The sequence below is a fragment of the Mustela putorius genome, unplaced genomic scaffold (genome assembly GCF_011764305.1).
Source record: "Mustela putorius furo isolate JIRA1106 unplaced genomic scaffold, ASM1176430v1.1 tig00000139_pilon_pilon_pilon, whole genome shotgun sequence".
NCBI classification, from domain to species: Eukaryota; Metazoa; Chordata; class Mammalia; order Carnivora; family Mustelidae; genus Mustela; species Mustela putorius.
In genome coordinates, this window is record NW_025421293.1 from 13,857,023 (window position 1) to 13,875,122 (window position 18,100).

The 18,100-nt window shown below is 60.0% G+C and overlaps 1 protein-coding gene across 1 annotated transcript in view; it reads right to left on the minus strand.

Annotated features, from left to right (window-relative positions):
- Positions 1-18,100, minus strand: part of LOC101676702 (kinesin-like protein KIF19) — a 30,471-nt gene that overhangs the window by 9,525 nt on the left and 2,846 nt on the right. Inside the window, exons 3-14 of the mRNA XM_004776371.1 lie at positions 17,004-17,114; positions 15,198-15,285; positions 14,308-14,444; positions 14,055-14,180; positions 13,191-13,385; positions 10,218-10,370; positions 9,519-9,641; positions 7,636-7,786; positions 4,556-4,730; positions 3,276-3,459; positions 2,067-2,337; positions 1,309-1,430 (exon numbers count right to left, since the gene is read on the minus strand). Of these exons, the coding sequence (XP_004776428.1) occupies positions 1,309-1,430; positions 2,067-2,337; positions 3,276-3,459; positions 4,556-4,730; positions 7,636-7,786; positions 9,519-9,641; positions 10,218-10,370; positions 13,191-13,385; positions 14,055-14,180; positions 14,308-14,444; positions 15,198-15,285; positions 17,004-17,114 (1,836 nt within the window). The remainder of the gene's footprint in view (positions 1-1,308; positions 1,431-2,066; positions 2,338-3,275; positions 3,460-4,555; positions 4,731-7,635; positions 7,787-9,518; positions 9,642-10,217; positions 10,371-13,190; positions 13,386-14,054; positions 14,181-14,307; positions 14,445-15,197; positions 15,286-17,003; positions 17,115-18,100) is intronic.

Here is an 18,100-nt window from a genome sequence, read left to right on the forward strand (position 1 = left end):
CAGCCTTGACCCTTGAGCAAAGGTGGCACACAGACAGACACTGTCAGAGCAGCCTCAGAGCCCACAGGCCCTCAAGAAGCCACACAGAGTCACCACGTGACCCAGCACCCCCCGCCCCCGGGACATACACCCGAAGAACTGGGATCAGGGACTCAAGCAGGTGCTTGACACTCATGTTCACGGAGCATCACTCCCAACAGCCACGCGGCAGAGGCACCCACGTCCATCAGCAGATGGCAGGACAGACGCGAGGTGGCCCAGCCACACCGTGGAACATCCCTGGGCCTAAGAAAGGATGTTCTGACACCGGCTTCCCCAGGGACAGACCCGGAGGGCATTGTGCTTGGTGAAGGAAGCCAGTCCCAGGAGGACAAGGGCTGTCAGGCCCCCGGGTCATTAAACCCACAGAGAGAGAGTAGATGGTGGTCCCAGGGGCCGCATGCTCCCTGGGGACAGACTTGCGGTTCAGTGTAACACCCTTTCTGAGCTCCCGGGAGCGCGTCTAGAGAAGTGAGCCTGAGGGTGGTCTTGGGGACCCTGGCACACACTACAGGACACACGGGCAGAGGGGAGGAGAGCCCCCAGAGGCCGCATTCTGTGATCGCGCAGGAAGCTCTCAGATTGCACGGCGCCCAAAGCCACAGATGATGCAGGTACCAGGGATGCCTAACCAGGGGTGGGAAGTGGCTTTACACACCTTCGCATCCCTGGACCAGGCCCCGTGCTACACTTCTGGGCTACTGCCCCTCGCCCACTGGAAGCCTGGGGGCTCCCCATTTTCTCTCCTGAGAAGATGAAGCAAGGGAGCAGGGGCCCGAGCGGCAGGCGGGGTGGAGCTGGTGACAACAGCAGCCATCGGCAGAGTGCGTGCAGAGCCGTCCCCCGGCCTCTTCCCCAGGGTGACCCCGGAATCAGCCCCTGATGCCCCAAACCACACAGTGGATTGCTGGCATGCCCCGGAGGAGAGCTAAAACCCACTGAGGTTCCCCAGAAGATGTCTCTCCCAGGATCCCCGAGGCACCCCAGTCCGCCCCACGCTCTGGCATCCTTCCCCTCAGCCCTCTGTCTCCCGCACAGAGTCTGCAGCTGCCACAGGGCACGGGCCCACGGTGTGAATGGGGCATTGGACCCAGACCACCTCCCCGCAAACCTTCAAGGCACCCCCAAAACCTCCCCAAAGCCCGGCCACGAGCTCAGCTGACCCAGCGCTGTCTGCGCCGGCTCCTGATGGAGGCTGAGCTTCCTCCCCCCGTGTGAGGGTTGGTTCCCTTGCGGGGCTGGTGGGGGGAGAACCCTGGACGGACTCACCTGCAGGGAGCTGGATAGGACCGAGTGCAGCAGCAGCAGGTGGTTCAGCGAGCCCGCGCCTAGCTCCCGCGAGTATAGGCGGAAGCGCTGGTCCAGGGCCTCTGGCACCTCGACGCCGCCACCTGCGGGACCCGGGAAAACAGGCGGATGGGTGAGACGCCCCTACTTATGCAAAAGACAGCATCTTCTTTTTATGGAAGTTTGCAGGCTGATGTTCCGACCTGATGGAGGAGGATTTTCTGGGGGTGGGGGGCTACACACACTTCCCTGTGGACGGTCGGTGCCCCATGTAAGCGGATTTCTGACATGCTGTGCTTGGCCTTCCCTAGATTACATCACGGAGAGTGTTTCACACCCAGGGACAGGGGCTGGGGACAGGGCGGGGGACAAGGTGGGGGACAGGTGCAGTGGACGGGGCAAGAGACAAGGGGAGGGGACAGGGGCAGGGGACAAGGTGGGGGACAGGGCAGGAGGCAGGGGCCGGGGACAGGGTAGCAGACAGGGATGGGGAAGAAGGTGGGGGACAGGGGCTCGGGACAGGGCCAGGGCCAGGGCAGGGGAGAGGAGCAGGGGGCAGGGGCAGGAGGCAGGGCAGGGGACAGGGCAGGGGAACAGAGCCAGGGGCTGGGGACATGGTGGGAGATAGGGATGGAGTATAGGGTGAGGGGACAGGGCCGGGGTGAAGGCCAGCGGGGGTCTGCCTCTACGCCCTGGACGACCAGGACTCTGCTTGACCGGGACCAGGGCGGCAGCCTCACCCTGCACCAGCTGCCACAGGTCCTGGATGAGCCGCTCGCACAGCAGCCGGTGCTGGTGGTGGCGCTGGATCACCAGGTCCTTCTGACGCAGCAGGCTCCCCCGGCAGAGCTTGTCGGCCCGCAGCTCCGTGTTCTCCACCTCCAGCTCGTGCGCCCGGCAGAGCAGCCGCAGTACCTCCCGCTGGTCCTCGCTGACGGCCTGCGTGGGCAGCAGCCTCTCCAGCTGTGACACCTTCCTCTTGGCGTTGGCCAGCCGCCGCTCCAGCCCGGCCTGCCGGGGAGACGGAGCACTCAGGGCCGGTGCCTGCGGTCTGTGCTCCCATGCCGGTGCATGCCAGGGGGCTCAGCTTTGCAAACTGTGCTCACAAGAACACGGGGGGACCTATGGGCTCCGAGGACATGTGCCCATCACCCTGCACTAACCACACCCTTTATCTCTTGTGTTCTGATGCTTTCACATCTGGGCCCTCGCCTACCCTGGAGGGACTACCCCAAGGTGAGCTGGTTCCCAAGGGCCTAAACCACTCACCCAGGAGCACAGGTCTCCAGGGCAGACCAACCAACTCAAAGCCTGCATCCCAACCCCTCCTCCATGGGGCTCTCCACGAGCCTGAACAGACACTGTGCATGGTGACCACTGCGCAGACATCAGGGCTCTCTAGCCATGCCAGAATAGGGGCCACGAGATGATGAGCTACCGTGTCACAACTCATGGTTGGGCAAGAGGCTCCTTTCTGCAGGGAGGAGCCGGACTGGCTTCCTCTGACTGTGTCCCTCCAGCCTGTGCCCAAGACCTGACTTGGGGAAGACGGAGCAAGAGGCCGAAGCAAGCACGGGCCCGTGGGGAGCACCTGCCCACAGGACCCCTCGAGGCTCCTGTGGAGGCTCCAGTGGAGGCTCTGCCACGCTGGACAGAGAGAGCGGCTGTCTGTGCAGAAAGGCAGGAGCTGCCCCGTTTCCACAGCCACTGGCTCCTCTGTCCCCCAGGCAGCCCCTCCTGCGCCCTGACCCCTGCTACCCCCTTCGGCCATCACTAGCATGAAGGGCAGGGACTCCGCCGTCGGCTTCTCCTGTCCCCGGGGACGTGGAACAGTTCATCTCAGCTCCCTGAGCCTGGTCCCCATCTACAGGATGGCGGTGGCAGGCCCCATCTGGTGTACCGTGGTCACACCACTGCCATGACCCTGCACACATAGCCCCCTCCCCGACCTTGAGGGCCGCGGTCTTCCGCTGCTCAGCCAAAAGCATGTTGACCTCCTCTCTGGCCAGAGCCACCTCGTGCGGCTCCGAGGATTCGCCCTCGTCCCCATCCACGTCGGCCTCTGCTGGCTCCTCGTCCCTCTCTGGTGTCCTGTCCCTGTGCACGTGCTCGTGGGTCTTCTCCTGCTCCCAGCTGCAGCCACAACAGAGAGGCCAGAGATCAGGGTGCAAGCCGTGCCCGGGCTGATGTACCCACAGGCCTGGGCAGAAACAGATCTGCTGCCTTGTCTTTCCAATCTTGTAAAACACAAAAACTCACGAACAAAAAGCAGAAGGAAACAGAAGCAGTGAACACTACACAGGATTGTCAGACGATGAAACACAGGTATCTGCTGCCTCCGGCCCCAGCTCTGCCCCGGGGACTGCGGGCCGCCTTGGGGGGCAAGAGCACACTGGGGCTCTAAGGATTAGTCTGATGACCTCCACTCAGGGCAAAACCTCAGAGGGCCACCGGCAGGCTGTGAACCACCATGGGCACCGTTCGGGGGGTCAGCGGGAAGGGGGGACAGAAGGAGCAGGGCTGGGGGCAGTGCGTGGATGGAGTGGATCTCCGGGTGGAAGAATTCCTCTGGTGCAGGTATCACGCTCTGTGTATAACTCAGAAAATACACAGAAAGGAGGAAGTGGCAGGAGAAGGAGAAATGCGGGGAGGATGGGACAAGAAAGCGCCCAGCGTAGGTGACCGCAAGCAGCAGACCCAGGCGTCCCTGTCTGAGCAGGGCAGGGCCGGGCAACCCCGCTCCTGGTGTGACTGCAACTAGCACCCCTCCCCCGCTCAAAAGCGTCCCGCTCCAGGTGACAGACGGCACAGTCCCTCCGTATGTGGTCAGTCTATTCAAGGTACGTACAAATAGCAAGGATGTGAGAACGGCAGAAGGGTCCTGGCCTGGTGGGTGGGCAAACCCACAGCCCCTCTGAACCTCAGCGTCCTCTTCTGTGAATCTAGAAGATTAGGGTTGATCCTAACCTGCCAGGGCTGGCTCTGGACCCCAGACTGGGACAGAGAGATCGCAGGGGCCTGGATCTCCCACCTGGATCTCCCACTGGGCCCAGCTTGGCTACACGGGAAGGACAGCAAGAGGGGATTGGGCCAGGAGTCCTGCCCAGGAACACAGGGTGCCCCCACTAAAATCCCCTGCAGGCTGTAGCACAAAGACGCTCCCCTCAGCGGCCCGTGGTGTCCTGGCTGGCCTCCCCGCCCCATGGGGCTGGCATGTGAGCACACTCACTCTGCAATGGTCAGCAGGTGGCGGGACACGTCAACGTGCAGCTCGATGTTGGTGTTCTCCAGCTCCACCAGGCTGCGCCGCATCTCCAGCTGCTCCTTGAAGGCCCCGATGAGCTGCGCTCGGATCTTGTTCATCTGCAGGCGGCTATCCTCTCCATCGTGGGCGGGGATCATGACTGGGGGCGGGAAGAGAGCCAGCTGCCCCAGGAGCAGTGCCACCTAAGCCCAGCTTGAACGCCTTGCTTGCCCGCCAACACAGGGTCTGCACCAAGGAACTCTATACATGTTTAGAGAGATGGGTGGATGTATAAATAATCAAATGGATGGATTAGATGGTCTCTTTCCCGGGCTTGGGGTCAGATTACCGTGGATTTGAGTCTCAGTCTCAGGCTCAAGGATTGAGTCTCACTCTCAGGCTCAGGATTGGAGTCTCACACCCAAGGAGGGGTGTGGCTGGGCTAGCCATCTGAGCTCAGACCTTGCTTCCTCAGAGAAACCCTCTCAGATTCTCAGTCTGGGTCCACCTGCCACTTGTGCTGGTAACACCCTGCTTTCTCTGTCATAGTCGGCTGCATATCGATAAGTGATAAACATTTTGTGATATATCTGACACCCGTTTCCTGCCAGAATGTCAGCTCCACAGAGCAAACTAGTTCTTTTTGTTTCCCATGTAAGTTCCTACCTAATACTTGTCCATGATTCACGGACAGTACTCCCTGGCTGCCCCACTGCAGCTCCACTCTGGCCACCACGGTCTGTTCCCCTGACCTGGAGGGCAGTGATCAAGGAGCACGTTTTCCTCAAACACCAAGTGATCTGAGATGGGCAAAATGATCACTGCATCCAGAGACTAGACTACTTAGTCATTAAAACAAGATCTTGGGGCGCCTGGGCGCTTCGGCTCAGGTCACGATCCCAGGGTCCTAGGATCAAGCCCCACATCAGGCTCCCAGTTTGGTGGGAAGTCTGCTTCTCCCTCTCCCTCTTCCCCTGCTTGTATTTCCTCTCTCGTTGTGTCTCTCTCTGTCAAATAAATAATTAAAATCTTTTTAAAAAAATAAAACAAGATCTTGGGGCACCTGGGTGGTTCAGTGGGTTAAAGCCTCTGCCTTTGGCTCAAGTCATGATCCCAGGGTCATGATCCATTGGGCTCTCTGCTCAGTAGGGAGTCTGCTTTCCCTCCCCCATCTCTGTCTACTCGTGATCTCTATCAAATAAATAGATAAAATCTTTAAAAAAAAAAAAAAAAAAACAAGATCTGGAAATGCTCAAAATGTTCCTGACAGAGGCGTACACACCAGGGTCCCACTGCCGCCCCAGGCACACCACAGCAGGACCCAAGGGGGCCTGTCATCCGCTCAGAGCTCACCAGGAGACTACCACCCCTCGCGACGTTGCCTGTCTCCCCAGAACACCTAGGACCCGTCCCAATAATTAAGAGCCCGCCCGGGTGAAAGCCCTTGCGGCACGCATGCCTGTTGACCCCCAACCCCGAAGAAGCCCAAACATCCTGGTCACCACCCAGCTTTGCAAATTCTCTACAACCACCCCATCTTCCTCTCCACTGGCCTCCCAACCCTCCACGGGCCCATGGGCCTCGGTCTTCCATTAACCACAGCCCCTTCCCTTTGAATACTTCCTTCACCCTCTTGCTCCAACAGAACCCTGAGCCCTCCAAGTCACCTAAGACAAGGGCCCAAGGAGGCTGAGTAGCTAGAAAGCCCCAAAGTACCCATCAGATGGGATGAGATAGACTCCAATAGAATGCTCTGCAGCTGTTAGAAAGAATGTGGCAGATCCACCGCGCAGGTGGACGGCCCCCAGGACACACTGCTATGTGAGAAAAACAAGGAACAGAAGAAGAGCCGCAGGCTGGTGTCACTTATAGAAAAGCCCAAAGCTGACGCCCTGCGTCACGCACAAACACACACGCACACGCACACGCACACACGCAAACCACATGGCCCTCTCTGGACGCCAGTGTCCATGATGCCGCACAGAACATGACAGGCTTACATCAAAATGACAGCAGTGACCTCAGAGAACGCCCCCTCTTCCCAGTGCTTAGACACAATGCCTGACTTATAGGACCTCAGAGCACAGAGCAGGCGGCAAATCCACAGGACAAACGACTCAGGTTCTTGAGCAAGAATCGAAAGGAAAACCACGAAGAGGATTCAGTGGACGGCCACTGAACAGAAGAGACCACATTCAAGGTGTGGCCCGGTGACACGGCTGGGCTTGCCTACCCAGCCTAACACCAGCAAATGCGGGAGTATCTTCTCAGGTGTGGGAAAGGCACCGCTGTTTTGTGCTGGCCAAGTCCTTGTATCTTGGGGATTACATCCTGACCTATTTCTGAATACAGTGATACACGATGTCTGGAATTCCATTCGAGATGATGGGAAGGGACCACGTGGGAGGGCAGAGCGAGTGAGAGTGGCAAGGAAAGTATATATTCATACACTGACCTATACCTGACTTTTCTCCTGGTGTTTTTAAGGACACATTTTTTTTTTTTTTAACCTACTGGTTAGTTTTATAATTTTTGGAAAAGTTATGATAGGCTGACCCATACGGGAGGTCTACGGAAGGCTGGTTTGGGAAGAAGGGGGAATGGAGAGAAACTGCGTGACGGGCACAGGGTCTGCTCTGGGACCAGGTGGAGGCGGTGGCCACAGGGCACCGCAGACAAGCCTCGAACGCCACGGAGCTGTGCACGCGAAGATGGTGAACTCTAAGTTGTGTGAGCTTTGCCTCAGTAAATAAATACAAGTTTAGATGCTGACATTGAGGGGCGTGGAGAGCTCTCTGTACTATCCCTGCAGCTCTTCTGTAAATCTAAAACTATTCTGGAAGGGAAGACTGTGTTTTTAAAGAGCAACTGATCTGGGAAGGACAGGAAGGTAGAAAGGAGGTGCTCAGGAGAAGGCAGGGAAGGCGGCCGCTCCCCCCACATGGGCCGGAAACAGAAGGCAGTGCGTGGCAGGTGAGGACTGAAGCCTATGGCCACAGCCACGAGCTCGGGGGTGGGGGGGAGGCAGCAGCAAAACCACAGGGACCCCAGGAGCTCGGCTCTACCTTGCGCATCCCGGGTGCCGGGGTCGCCTCTCCTCTCCTCCTCCGGAGTCTCAGTTTTGGACTTAAGGCGCTCGATCTCCCGGCGCAGATCAGAGATGACGTCCGTGTACTGCGCGATACGCGAGGACGCGTTCAGCAGGTTACGCTTCACCTGGTTGGGGGAAGGGGGGAGACCCACAGCTGAGGTCAGCACTTGCGGAAACTACCCTGCCACGTGACGTGCTCATGATGCCACGAGGACGACGGCACATTGGGTTAGGAAAATTCAGATTGATGCAACTTAACCTTAAAGACAGAGGGAACCGGACTCCTACCCTGTGGGGACGAGCCCTGAGGACACCAGCCAGACACAGAAGGACACGCCGGGAGCCCCACGCACATGAGGACCCGGCGTTGTCAGCCTCACAGACACAGAGAGCAAATGGTGGGGCCGGGACTGGGGGAGTGATTGGGGGTCCGTGCATCACAGGGACAGGGTCTCCATGTATGGGAATGGAACATTCTGTAGCTGGACGGTGCCCCTGAACTGGACGCTGAGAAATGGTGAAGATGGCAAATTTTATGTCATGCATATTTTGCCATAGTCAAGAAATTTCCCATGATCTGTCAAGAGTTGTTGAAAGCCCCTTTGCTTGGGTAAGCGCTGCGATCACTCTGATCGGCACCCTCTGGACCGTCCCCTCTGGGGTTCTCTGCAGAGGTACACATCTGCAGACACACACGGGGCTTCTCAGTAGAGGCTTGGCTTCGGTTTTTTATGTAAATTACATAAGACCAGGGCTCCAGCACCACATGGGGCTCAAACCCATGACCTTGAGATTGAGACTCGTCAGCTCCACCTACTGGGCCAGTCCGGCACCCCCCCAGAGCTCTTTAACTGCTTTCCTCATCCTGCGCTGTGGCTGGGAGGCCTAGCCCATTCCCTCCAAAGCCGCACAGCAGGATGCACCCGTCTGCACACGCCGTCCCCTTCTGTAGGCACTTTGGAGCTTTCGAGCACCTGGGCCCGAGTCTCTCTCTGGCAGGTCTGGAGGGTGGAAGGGCTGGTTGCTGTCTGCACACCCTGCCCTCCTACATTTGAGGCCTAGCGTCCTCGACCCAGCCTCTCAGCTCTGTCTCCCCAGCCACTCGCCCTTGTAGCACCCCGTGGCTGCCATTTAGAGCACTGAGCACAGTCGGAAGTGACATACTGATCTGTCCCCCCATACCCGCAGCGAAGCTCACAATTTGGCTGAGAGCAGAGGCTGTGCCGCCACTAAGCTCAGGGCTGTGTGGCAGAGAGGGCTCGACCCAGGTTTGCTGGTGGGGATCACAGCTCTCCTCGCTGGCCGCCGGCCGTGTACCCCAAACCCACATGCATCCCGAAACCCATGCTCAGCCTCCTGACGCGAGCCCTCTGCACTGAGCACAGCAGCCAGAGCCAGAGAAGCCGGTACTTGAAGCACTGTCTCCAGAGCCGGGCCACCCTGCGCTGTGAGCCTGCTCTGCTCAAGTGGCTTTCTCTCTCTCTCTCTCTCTTTCCATGCCTTGGCTGCCCAGGCTGCAGAACAGAATAACAGGCCCCACCTTCCAGGGACATCTGGAGCTCACAGTGCACCTGGAGGATGGCTAAGTCCGTGTCGGAAACATCCCAAGCCCCGTGACTGGGGCCTCATGTGAAGAAAGGGTCTTTGCTGGTGTAATTAGGGATCTCAATACAAGACCGTCCTGGATTTGGGGCGCCCGAAACCCAAGGCCTGCGTCCTCATCAGAGAAGAGAAGGGACGAACAGAGAAGTCAGGCGCCACACACCCAGCACTGCCAGGGGCCGGAGTGGAAGGGGGACCACCCCCAGAGGTTCCAGAGGGGGCGTGGAGTGAGAATTCGGCACATGGGGGCCTCACCCGCGTCTTGATGTTCTTGGCCCTGTAGGCGTACAGCAGGGTGGTCCGAGACTCCTCGAAGGATGTGCTGGCCGGGCTGATGTGTGTGATCATCACTGTGCGGCTGTTCCCCCCCAGGGCGTCCTGCTCAGCAGAAGGCCCTGGTGGAGGTGAGGGGAACGGGACCCCACCTCCTGTCCCAGGCCCCTCTGGACCAGCCCTCTGCGGTTCCTGCTCCAAACCCCGAGAAAGGCAGGCAATGCCAGGCCCGAGGGTTTGGTGCTCAGGGAGGGGACGCCAGGACAAAGTGAGATCTGTACCTGGCCCACCCCGGCAGACTTCTGCTCTAATGAGAACAGAGTAGATTGAGAACCCAAGTCTACGGGAACGTCTGTGTACTGCTCTGCTGGCCTGTTCACCTATACCCTTGCTATATAAATAGTGGGGACAGTGTCCAGCTCAGAAAAGAGGGGAAAGTCTCACTGTTAGACTATCCAAGATAGGACGGGCAGCATCAGGAATGTAGTGAGCTCCCTGTGACTGGGAGTGTGCAAGCCCAGGCTGACCCCTCCTCAGACGGATGGGGCGGGAGTCAGGCAGTGACCAGTCATGGTTCCTACAGGGTTCTCGTGCCTTCAGGGGTCCCTGGAGGGGCCCTGAGACCCAGGTCCGGGCCTCCCTCCTGGCAGGGACGCCCCCTACGAGGCAGATGGGCTGTACCTTCAGCAGTCTTGTGAGCTTGCTGTCCCGGAAGTTCACATACTGCGCCCGGCTGCCGCCTTTCTCGCTGAGTGCACTGATGCAGTTGCCCAGAGCCAGCAGGGAGCGGTTGATGTGGGCTCCCTCCTTCATCCTCTTGCCGCGGTTCTGGGTCTGGGCGGGAGAAGAGAGGTCCGGTCCGGGCCGTGTGCTGGCCCAACCCTCCCGGGCCTGCACGGCTCCGATGGCACGCTTGGATGGCTCAGATGGCTACAGGAGGGGACGAGGCAGCGCCGCACGCTTACTCTCACCGGGACTATAAGCTTTCGTTAGGTGAGATGAGAACTGGGGGTGGGGGCTGTCTGTGCATAGGAGCCCCACCTTCATGAGACACAGACCGGGGTTCATGCTGACAGCACCCCCCACACCGGAACTTGCCCATCCTTTGGCCGTGGCTCGGCGTCCCCTCCTGCAGGGGCAACCCCACCCGGCTCTCCGAAGCAGGGACGGTAGCAGCCGGCCCCCCATCCTATTTCTTCCACCATTTCACTTGCCCGGCAACTGCCTTGCTCTCTGCTGCCTTCCACGTCTGCCCACCCACTCCCTGATGGACCCCAGCCTCCTTGGTAGCCAAGTGTCCCCAGAGCCCAGGACCCTGGCAGCACCCAGCCCATGGTGTGGGCTGCATAGATAAGCCAAAATGCCCTTAGGATAAACACCTCTGAGTGCAAGCACGGCACGGTCTCTTACTTTCTTCCCCTTATCTGTAGTTTCCACATTTTCTGCACTGTGCTTCTAATACATTTGAAATCAGAAAAAAAAAAAAATGTTTTTCTCATTAAGGGTGTGGGTTTGGGAGGCAACCTAGAACATGGTTTGAGAATCTCGGACAGATCTCCCAGTCTGCCCCAGCTTCCTCACGCTCCCAACCTCATGGGGTAATGGGGAGGATTTAGTGTGTAACATGTGCAACAGGCCAGGTCAGGCTAGGTCCCCAGAGGCGAGGGGTAAATGCCAGCTACTACGTTTGTTATGGGGGAGCCGGTGCAGGGCGGGACCACAGCTGCTAGTGTGGCCAGAGCCAGGGCGGCTGCTCATGTCACATGTCTGTCATAGAGTTAGGGGGCTTTCTCTGAGACCTCGTGCCCTAGAACGAAGGCTTTCACAATTGATTTTCTATGAAGAAACAACAGCTCGTGAGAGCCAAGCAGATTGTTAAAGTAACCCACGTAGGCCACTTGAATATACACCTAAACCCAAACCAAGGCCCAGAGAGGGACAGTGGTTTACCCAAAGGCACACAGCAAGTCGGAGCAGAGTGAGAGCAAAGAGCCAGACCCTGGACCCCTCTTGGCAACCCTCTCCATCTTGCCCCGAGGACACAGCTGGGCCCAGCTAGAACAGGCCAGAGTCCCAGACCTCTGTCACACGAGGTCCCCTTATGTGATCTTGTCTGTACCCACATCTGTCCATGGGTCAGCCATGCCCTTCCCTCGGTGCTCTAATGCTCTGACAACTGGGGTCCTTCCTGATCCTGGAGGGACTGCCCCTCTCAGCATTAGCCAATTCCCAGTGATATAGAACAAGCTTTTCAAATCCAGACCACCAACCCTGAGCCCACACCTCTGCCACCTCACTCTGGGCCACTGTCACCCCGCATGAATCCCCCAGGATCGGGAACCAGACAAATAGCCATTGTGCCCCAGAGTCATGGAAATTACTCTAACTAGCCATCCTGAGCCTGCTCACCCCGCCACACCTGCTCCTCCTGGGGCAACCACAAGAAGGCTCTCGCCCACAGGGCGGCCTTCCTCTGCCTGCTGACCGGCCCTGCTGCCTCACCGCGTGAAATCCCACACGCCCTCCTCTGCGAGCTGTGAGTAGGACTATCTTCCCAATGGCAGTCATCTCCGGGTCTCCTGGCCCTACTGTGCATCAAATGGTCTATGAACACATGGCATTTCAAAGCAGTCTGCCCCTGGCCGCTGGCCCTGCTCACTTCAGCTACAGGCACACCAAGGGCAGGGCATGAACAGATGTGACGACCCCATGATAAAACCCCAAACAGAGAGTGTCAGTGCAAACCGGGGGCCAGCTAACACAGCAGCAGACGGCACAGATTTGGGCAAGATGCCCCTGGGTCCAAAGCCTGGATCTAACACTGAATATCTTGTGCACCGCCAAGCCACCACACTGCCTGGGGCCCAGCCTCCACATCTGTGGCCCACCTTATCCTCTGCTGGGGGGATTACATGGATTACACCTGCTAAAGGCCTGGGCATTTGGTGACAGCACTACTTTGTGAGCACGGCCTCCATCCAGCACATGCTCTGTGCCTGGCCCTGGGCTAGGCAGAAGGTAAGCACAGCCCCTGCTTCGAGTGACAAGTACCTCTAAGGACAGGCGAACCAAGGGCTCAGGGGCAGGCAGGTGGGACACTCAGAAAGACTTTCAGGCTTACATCCACATTGGGCTGGAGTAAACTGGGTGCCGTCCTCCTAACAGCCACGCTTTGCACACACTGTTCCCTCTACCTGACATGCCCTTCCTTGCATCCCACCAAACTCCTAAGGACGCCCTCAGGCTCAGCCCCGAGACTGCATGCCAGCACCCTGCCCTCCTCTGGGATCACACAGCCTCTGCATGGACCCCAATCTCTAAACACAGGCCTCCTCAGGCCTTCTTCATCGGCTCAAGCATCTGTCTTCCCCCCAGAGGCTCGGCACTGGGGAGGGTCTGGATGTGGTTCATTGTCAAGACAGCCTGCCACTCAAGACCTACAAGCCTGCAGGTACCAGCCCTGCGGGCTCTGCCTCGCAACATTTGAGACTCCATGTGCGCGGTAAGCAGGTCGCGAGCGGGCGCCACACTGGGAGTTGCGGGCGCTGGCGGACGAGGAGGGGCAGGGCCCCGCTCATAGACCGCGAGGAGTAACTGCAGGGATGTTAGGTGGGGGTAACCACAGGTATGTTGGGTGGGGGGTGGTCAGAGAACCTGTGACGCCCGCTCCGAGCCCGCCAGGTCCACCATGAAGAGCCTCCCGACGCGCACTTCTTCCAGCGAGTCTGCCCTGCGGCTCCGCCGGCGCACAGTGACCTGTAGCACTGCGTGGGAGCGAGAGGATGTCTTGTTGGCGGCCGTGGGCTCCTGCGTGCGCTGCCGGTTGCCTTTGGTGAGGAGCTGCATGATCTGAGGACACAGGCGGAGTTGGGCAAGGGGGCCACACACTCCCCCAACACCACGTGGGGCCCACCGGAGGGCTGGTCCCCCGGCCCCCCTCGGGCAGCTCTTTGCAGAACCTTGTCTGGCGGAAGCAGCGTCTTGGTTATGCCTCGGAGTGACCCATTGATCGAGCTAACCAATCCAGCCGGGATGGCAGAGGGCAGACACTGGTGTCACCCTCCCCCTCCTCTACCCATGGCAGACCCCGTCACTGGGTCACCCACATCTTCCCCACCCAGCCAGGACCAGTTCTAGAACCTTCTGCCACAGAACCCCACAGGCATACGGGCTCACTGAGGTTGGCAGGTAGGCTGGAACCCATCTGTGTGCAAGCCGCTGCAGGAACCAGGCCAGCCAGCCTCGGCGGGGTGCCCACTGTGTGCCAGGAGGTGCTGGGACCACCGAGCACATGGGGGATTTCAGACGGGCTGGGACTGGCTGGGGTGCTGTGTGGGAACGGGCTCCTCGCCCACATCTGGGCGCAGAGGGAGCAGTGGTCAGCGATGTCTACCCTGAACGCACCGTGTGCTGCCCCATTAGCAGGGAAACAACGTGGGGCTGCGTTATCTGAGCTCTGGCGAGCGTGGCGGCTGAGGCCGAGGCCCCCTTCCCTCCATGGGCCCCAGTGACCCTCACCTCCTGGGCGTTCGAGGTGGAGACCTCCATGATGCCTGCGATCTGGATGTTGCCCCGAGAATCCTCCCTCAGGTCCAAGAACCCCGAGGATGGGTTCAGGAGATCCCGGATCACTTCGTTATAAATCTGGGAGGAGAGACACAAGGGGGAAATGCAGCAGCTGTGGGGCAAGAACAGCACAGTAGGTACATCTCAGCAGAACTCCAACGCCCCAAGGGCGGAGGTCTCCCAGGAGGCCAGCGGGCAGGCTCACCTCCAGGTAAGACATGGACACGCTGCAGTCCGCATGGTCGCGGGCCTCCTCAATGGCCCGGAAGAGGTCGGTGAGGGTCCGCAGGTAGATGCCGGGCTCCGTGTCCATGCCCAGCATGGTGTAGGTCTTCCCCGCGCCTGTGGGCAGGTGGACAGCCGCCAGGGCGGGGACTCCTGAGGCGGGCTCCTACCTTGCCCGGACACGTGCCACCAGTTGACGGTCCACACCTCCGCCACCTTAGGCAAACGGTCCTGAACACTCAGACATGCTCGTTTTCTGTTTCGGAAACGGGGGCAAAGGGAAGCCCGTGGAAGTCTGATGGCTCCCCTGCACAAGAAACCCCGGACACGGGGGCCGGGCTCGTGTCTGTAAACAGGAATGCCACCTGCCCCCTGCCCCTGCTCCCCAAAGACCCCCCCCCCCGCCAGATCCTGGCAGGCAGTAGGTGTGCGTTAATATCCACGGCGTGAGTGACGTCCCCAGGCCATGACCCTGGGCCAAGGGCTTCCCAGGCCTCCATCTTCCCATCTGCTCCAACCTCTGCCATCCTGGCTTTCAGGACGTGAGAGGTGGCTAAGCTTCGGGGACCATTGTGGAGCCCAACTGCTAGTTGTGGAGACGTCTGTGGGTTCTCGTGGGCAGCAAGGGGCAGAGGTGGCTGGACCCCTACATGCACGCCTACCAGCCATGTGTGCCCTCTGAGTCTCAGCTTCCTCGTGTGTGCCAAGGGGGTGGCACTCACTGCCCATGGGGGCCGCAGCGAGGATGGAAGGAGCCAGTGGGCGCAGGGAGAGCACCACACGCTGGTGCAGGGTGGTGCTCTGTGCTGGGAGGGAGAGCACTGTGGCTGTCAGCCCCGCCCCCTCTGGGGGCCCGGCCCTTAGCGGTACCTGAGGGGCCATAGGCAAACACCGTCACGTTGTACCCAGACACGACACCTTCCACGAGGTGCTGGGTGGTGGCACGATACACATCTTCCTGTGGACGGACGGAAGGACAGACAGTGGGACATGTGACCCGGCCAGAGTTGGACCGGTGTGTGGTGTCTGCCCATGGCCAAGGACCGTTGGGAGGGGGCCAGTCTAGATGCGGCATGGGCTCCAGTCCCCATCCTGCTGCTTTGCCACCCCACGGCGTGAGACAGGGCCGGGCTCCTGGAGAAGCCATCGGGGAGGATTACACACAAGCGTGCATGACAGCTCCCGCCACGAGGCCTGTCACATGTCTGGCGATGGACACGGATGGGGCCACTCCGGGCTTCTCAGGAGCCGAGAGAAGTCAGACACAGTGCCTGGGACTAGAAGGCAGCACAGGACTTGCAAGGGCAAGAGGACTCCACATCATGGGATAAAACCGGGATGGGCCTGACAAATCTCAGGCCCACAAAACCCCACATAAGGTAGCAACACCGAGCAACAAGTGTGGTAGCGAGCTCCCTGCCCACAGGGGTATTCAAGGAAGGACACCTCCAGGTGTGTATGTATGGCTGGACCTGACAGAAATGACAATGCCGTATCTGCTGCCCTTCCTGGGTGCCCGTCTGGACCCTGCTCCCCACATCACAGAACTGTCCCAGTAGCCCTGGCTGGCAACACGGCTCACAGCATCTGGGCATGGGTACTGCTTTCCCCAACTCTGGACTTCCATCATCAGGGGCTGGGACCTGGCCTGCAACTCTCTAGCATCCAGCCTTGGTTTCCCCATCTGTACAATGGGGCCCCATCTCAGGACAGCGTGGAGAGCTTCCGAGAGGCTGGCAGGACCATGCACGTGAGACAGCCCTCCGCAGGGGCCACTGTTCAACTCCCTCCTACTTCCAGCCCCATGAAGATCTTGGGAGTAAGAGCACATGTCCGCTCGGACAACACCCGGCTCGGCCACGTGGAGCAAATCCGTTATCAATAGAACTACAGCTGTGTCCTGAAGTGGGGGGCCACTCCGGGGCCCCCAGGCAGCCGGTGCATCCGAGACAAGCCATGCCGGGGCCCAGAGGGCAGGGACAGGGTGGGCAGGGTTGGACAGGTCTCGGGGCCAAACATCCCCTAGATGTCCTCTCCCTGGCGGACATCCCCATCTGGACATCCCCAGAAGCCCAGGTGCCAATCCTGCTCTGCCGGGCTCCCCAGGCTCCCCTCTATGGTGTGGGGCAATGAGATCCCTCTCACAGGTGGGGGTCAGGGGATGAGCCAGACAGCCTTTCGTCCTTGGGGGAGGGTGCTGGTGAGTGCGGCCTGATGCTGAGACTCCCGCGCCCGGTCTGCAGAAGGGGCCAGCTAAGGCCCACGCCAGGACCCTTGGTCCCCTGCAGCTGTCCCCGCTGGCTTGCCCCTCCTCCGGATCCCGGCTAACCGCCGCGTGCCTTGCTGGTGCCCACGACAGTGCTGACTCAGCACCTGCCTCCCTCGCTGGATGGGGGCCCATGTGGGTGGGGAGCATGCTCCAGCCACAGGGCGGAGGGGACCCTGCCCTGTCTGGATGGACGAATGAGAACCTGCATGAACCCAGGGCCCCGTGCGTGGCGCCTCCCGCTCCCTGCCTCAGGACAGCCCAAGTGCCAGCCCCTTCCTTATTCAGCAGGGAGACTCCTGTGACAAGTGGTGGACGGGACCACCTGGCCACTGAGTCCTCCCCAGGAGGGCTCCAGGGTCTGGTGAGCCCCCGTGGGAGCTCACAGGGGCCGGTGGGCCGCAGAGTACCTGTGACGCATGCTGGTCCAGAACAGCGTCGAAGATGAAGGTCTTCTCCCGTGACCGGTGTGTGCGCAGCGTGTCCTCGGGATCTTCGCTGGGGCCCATGAGTACCACCGTCTGTGGCGGGGGAGGGAGGCATCAGAGGAGAGGCTGTTCACAGAATCAGGGTGGGCTCCATGTGCCCGGAAGGACCCCAGGACTGGTCCTTGCCTGGGAACGCCCGGGACTTAGTCTATATCCCAGGAGGGCTGCAGGCCTCTTTGCTCAGCCGGGGCACGGGGGTGGGGGTCTGGTCCTCCTATCCTCTCCACCTCCCATCCACATTCCTGCACCCCTGCCCCGGGCCTGTTGAGCTCTGTACCCCAGCACCCATTCAATAGGGATGGGGCCCTTTGGTGAATTAAAGGAAGAAGGGGCGCTCCATACCCCCCCAAACCCCGGGGTACCCAAGTGTGCGCCCATGCCCCTCCTGCCCACCCCCAAGCTCTGCAGTCCCCTCTGCTGCTCCAAGCCAGTGCAAGGTGGCCCCCTCCCCCGGGCCTCTTCCATCTCATACAAATACATAATTATGAAGCACGGTGTAGGAGGGCCTCTGGGGATGGGGGCAGAGCAATTAGAGACCAATCAGCTCTGTTTACTGCGGGAGGAGCTCCTGGGCTGGTGGGGAGCATGGGCGCTGGGTGAATCCTGCATGCACAACTGGGCAGATCAAGAGCCTGGCCAACCTGTGTACCCGTACCCCCACTGGCCACCCGGTCAACCCCTCCCTCTGTCCACAGCTTTGGAAACAGAGGCCTCAGGAGGCAAGGGCTGCCCAGAGGCTCCTGGGGAGTCAGGCAGGGCTGGGAGCCCCCGGGGCCTGCCCCGGCTTCGGGCCAACAAGTTTTCCATGACATAAGCTAACCACTTTCAAACTTTGTGGAGAGGATCTCAGGAAAGGGATCTGGTGGGGGCAGCTCCCATCCACACAGTTCCCGCCAGGTGAGCGCGCTGTCAGCCAGGCCAGAATGTTGGGGGACCAGGTAGGTTCAGAACAGGCTCTCACCAGCGGAAGTCCTCGGGCAAGTTTCCCCACCAACCTGGGTGCTGTTTTCCCATGTATA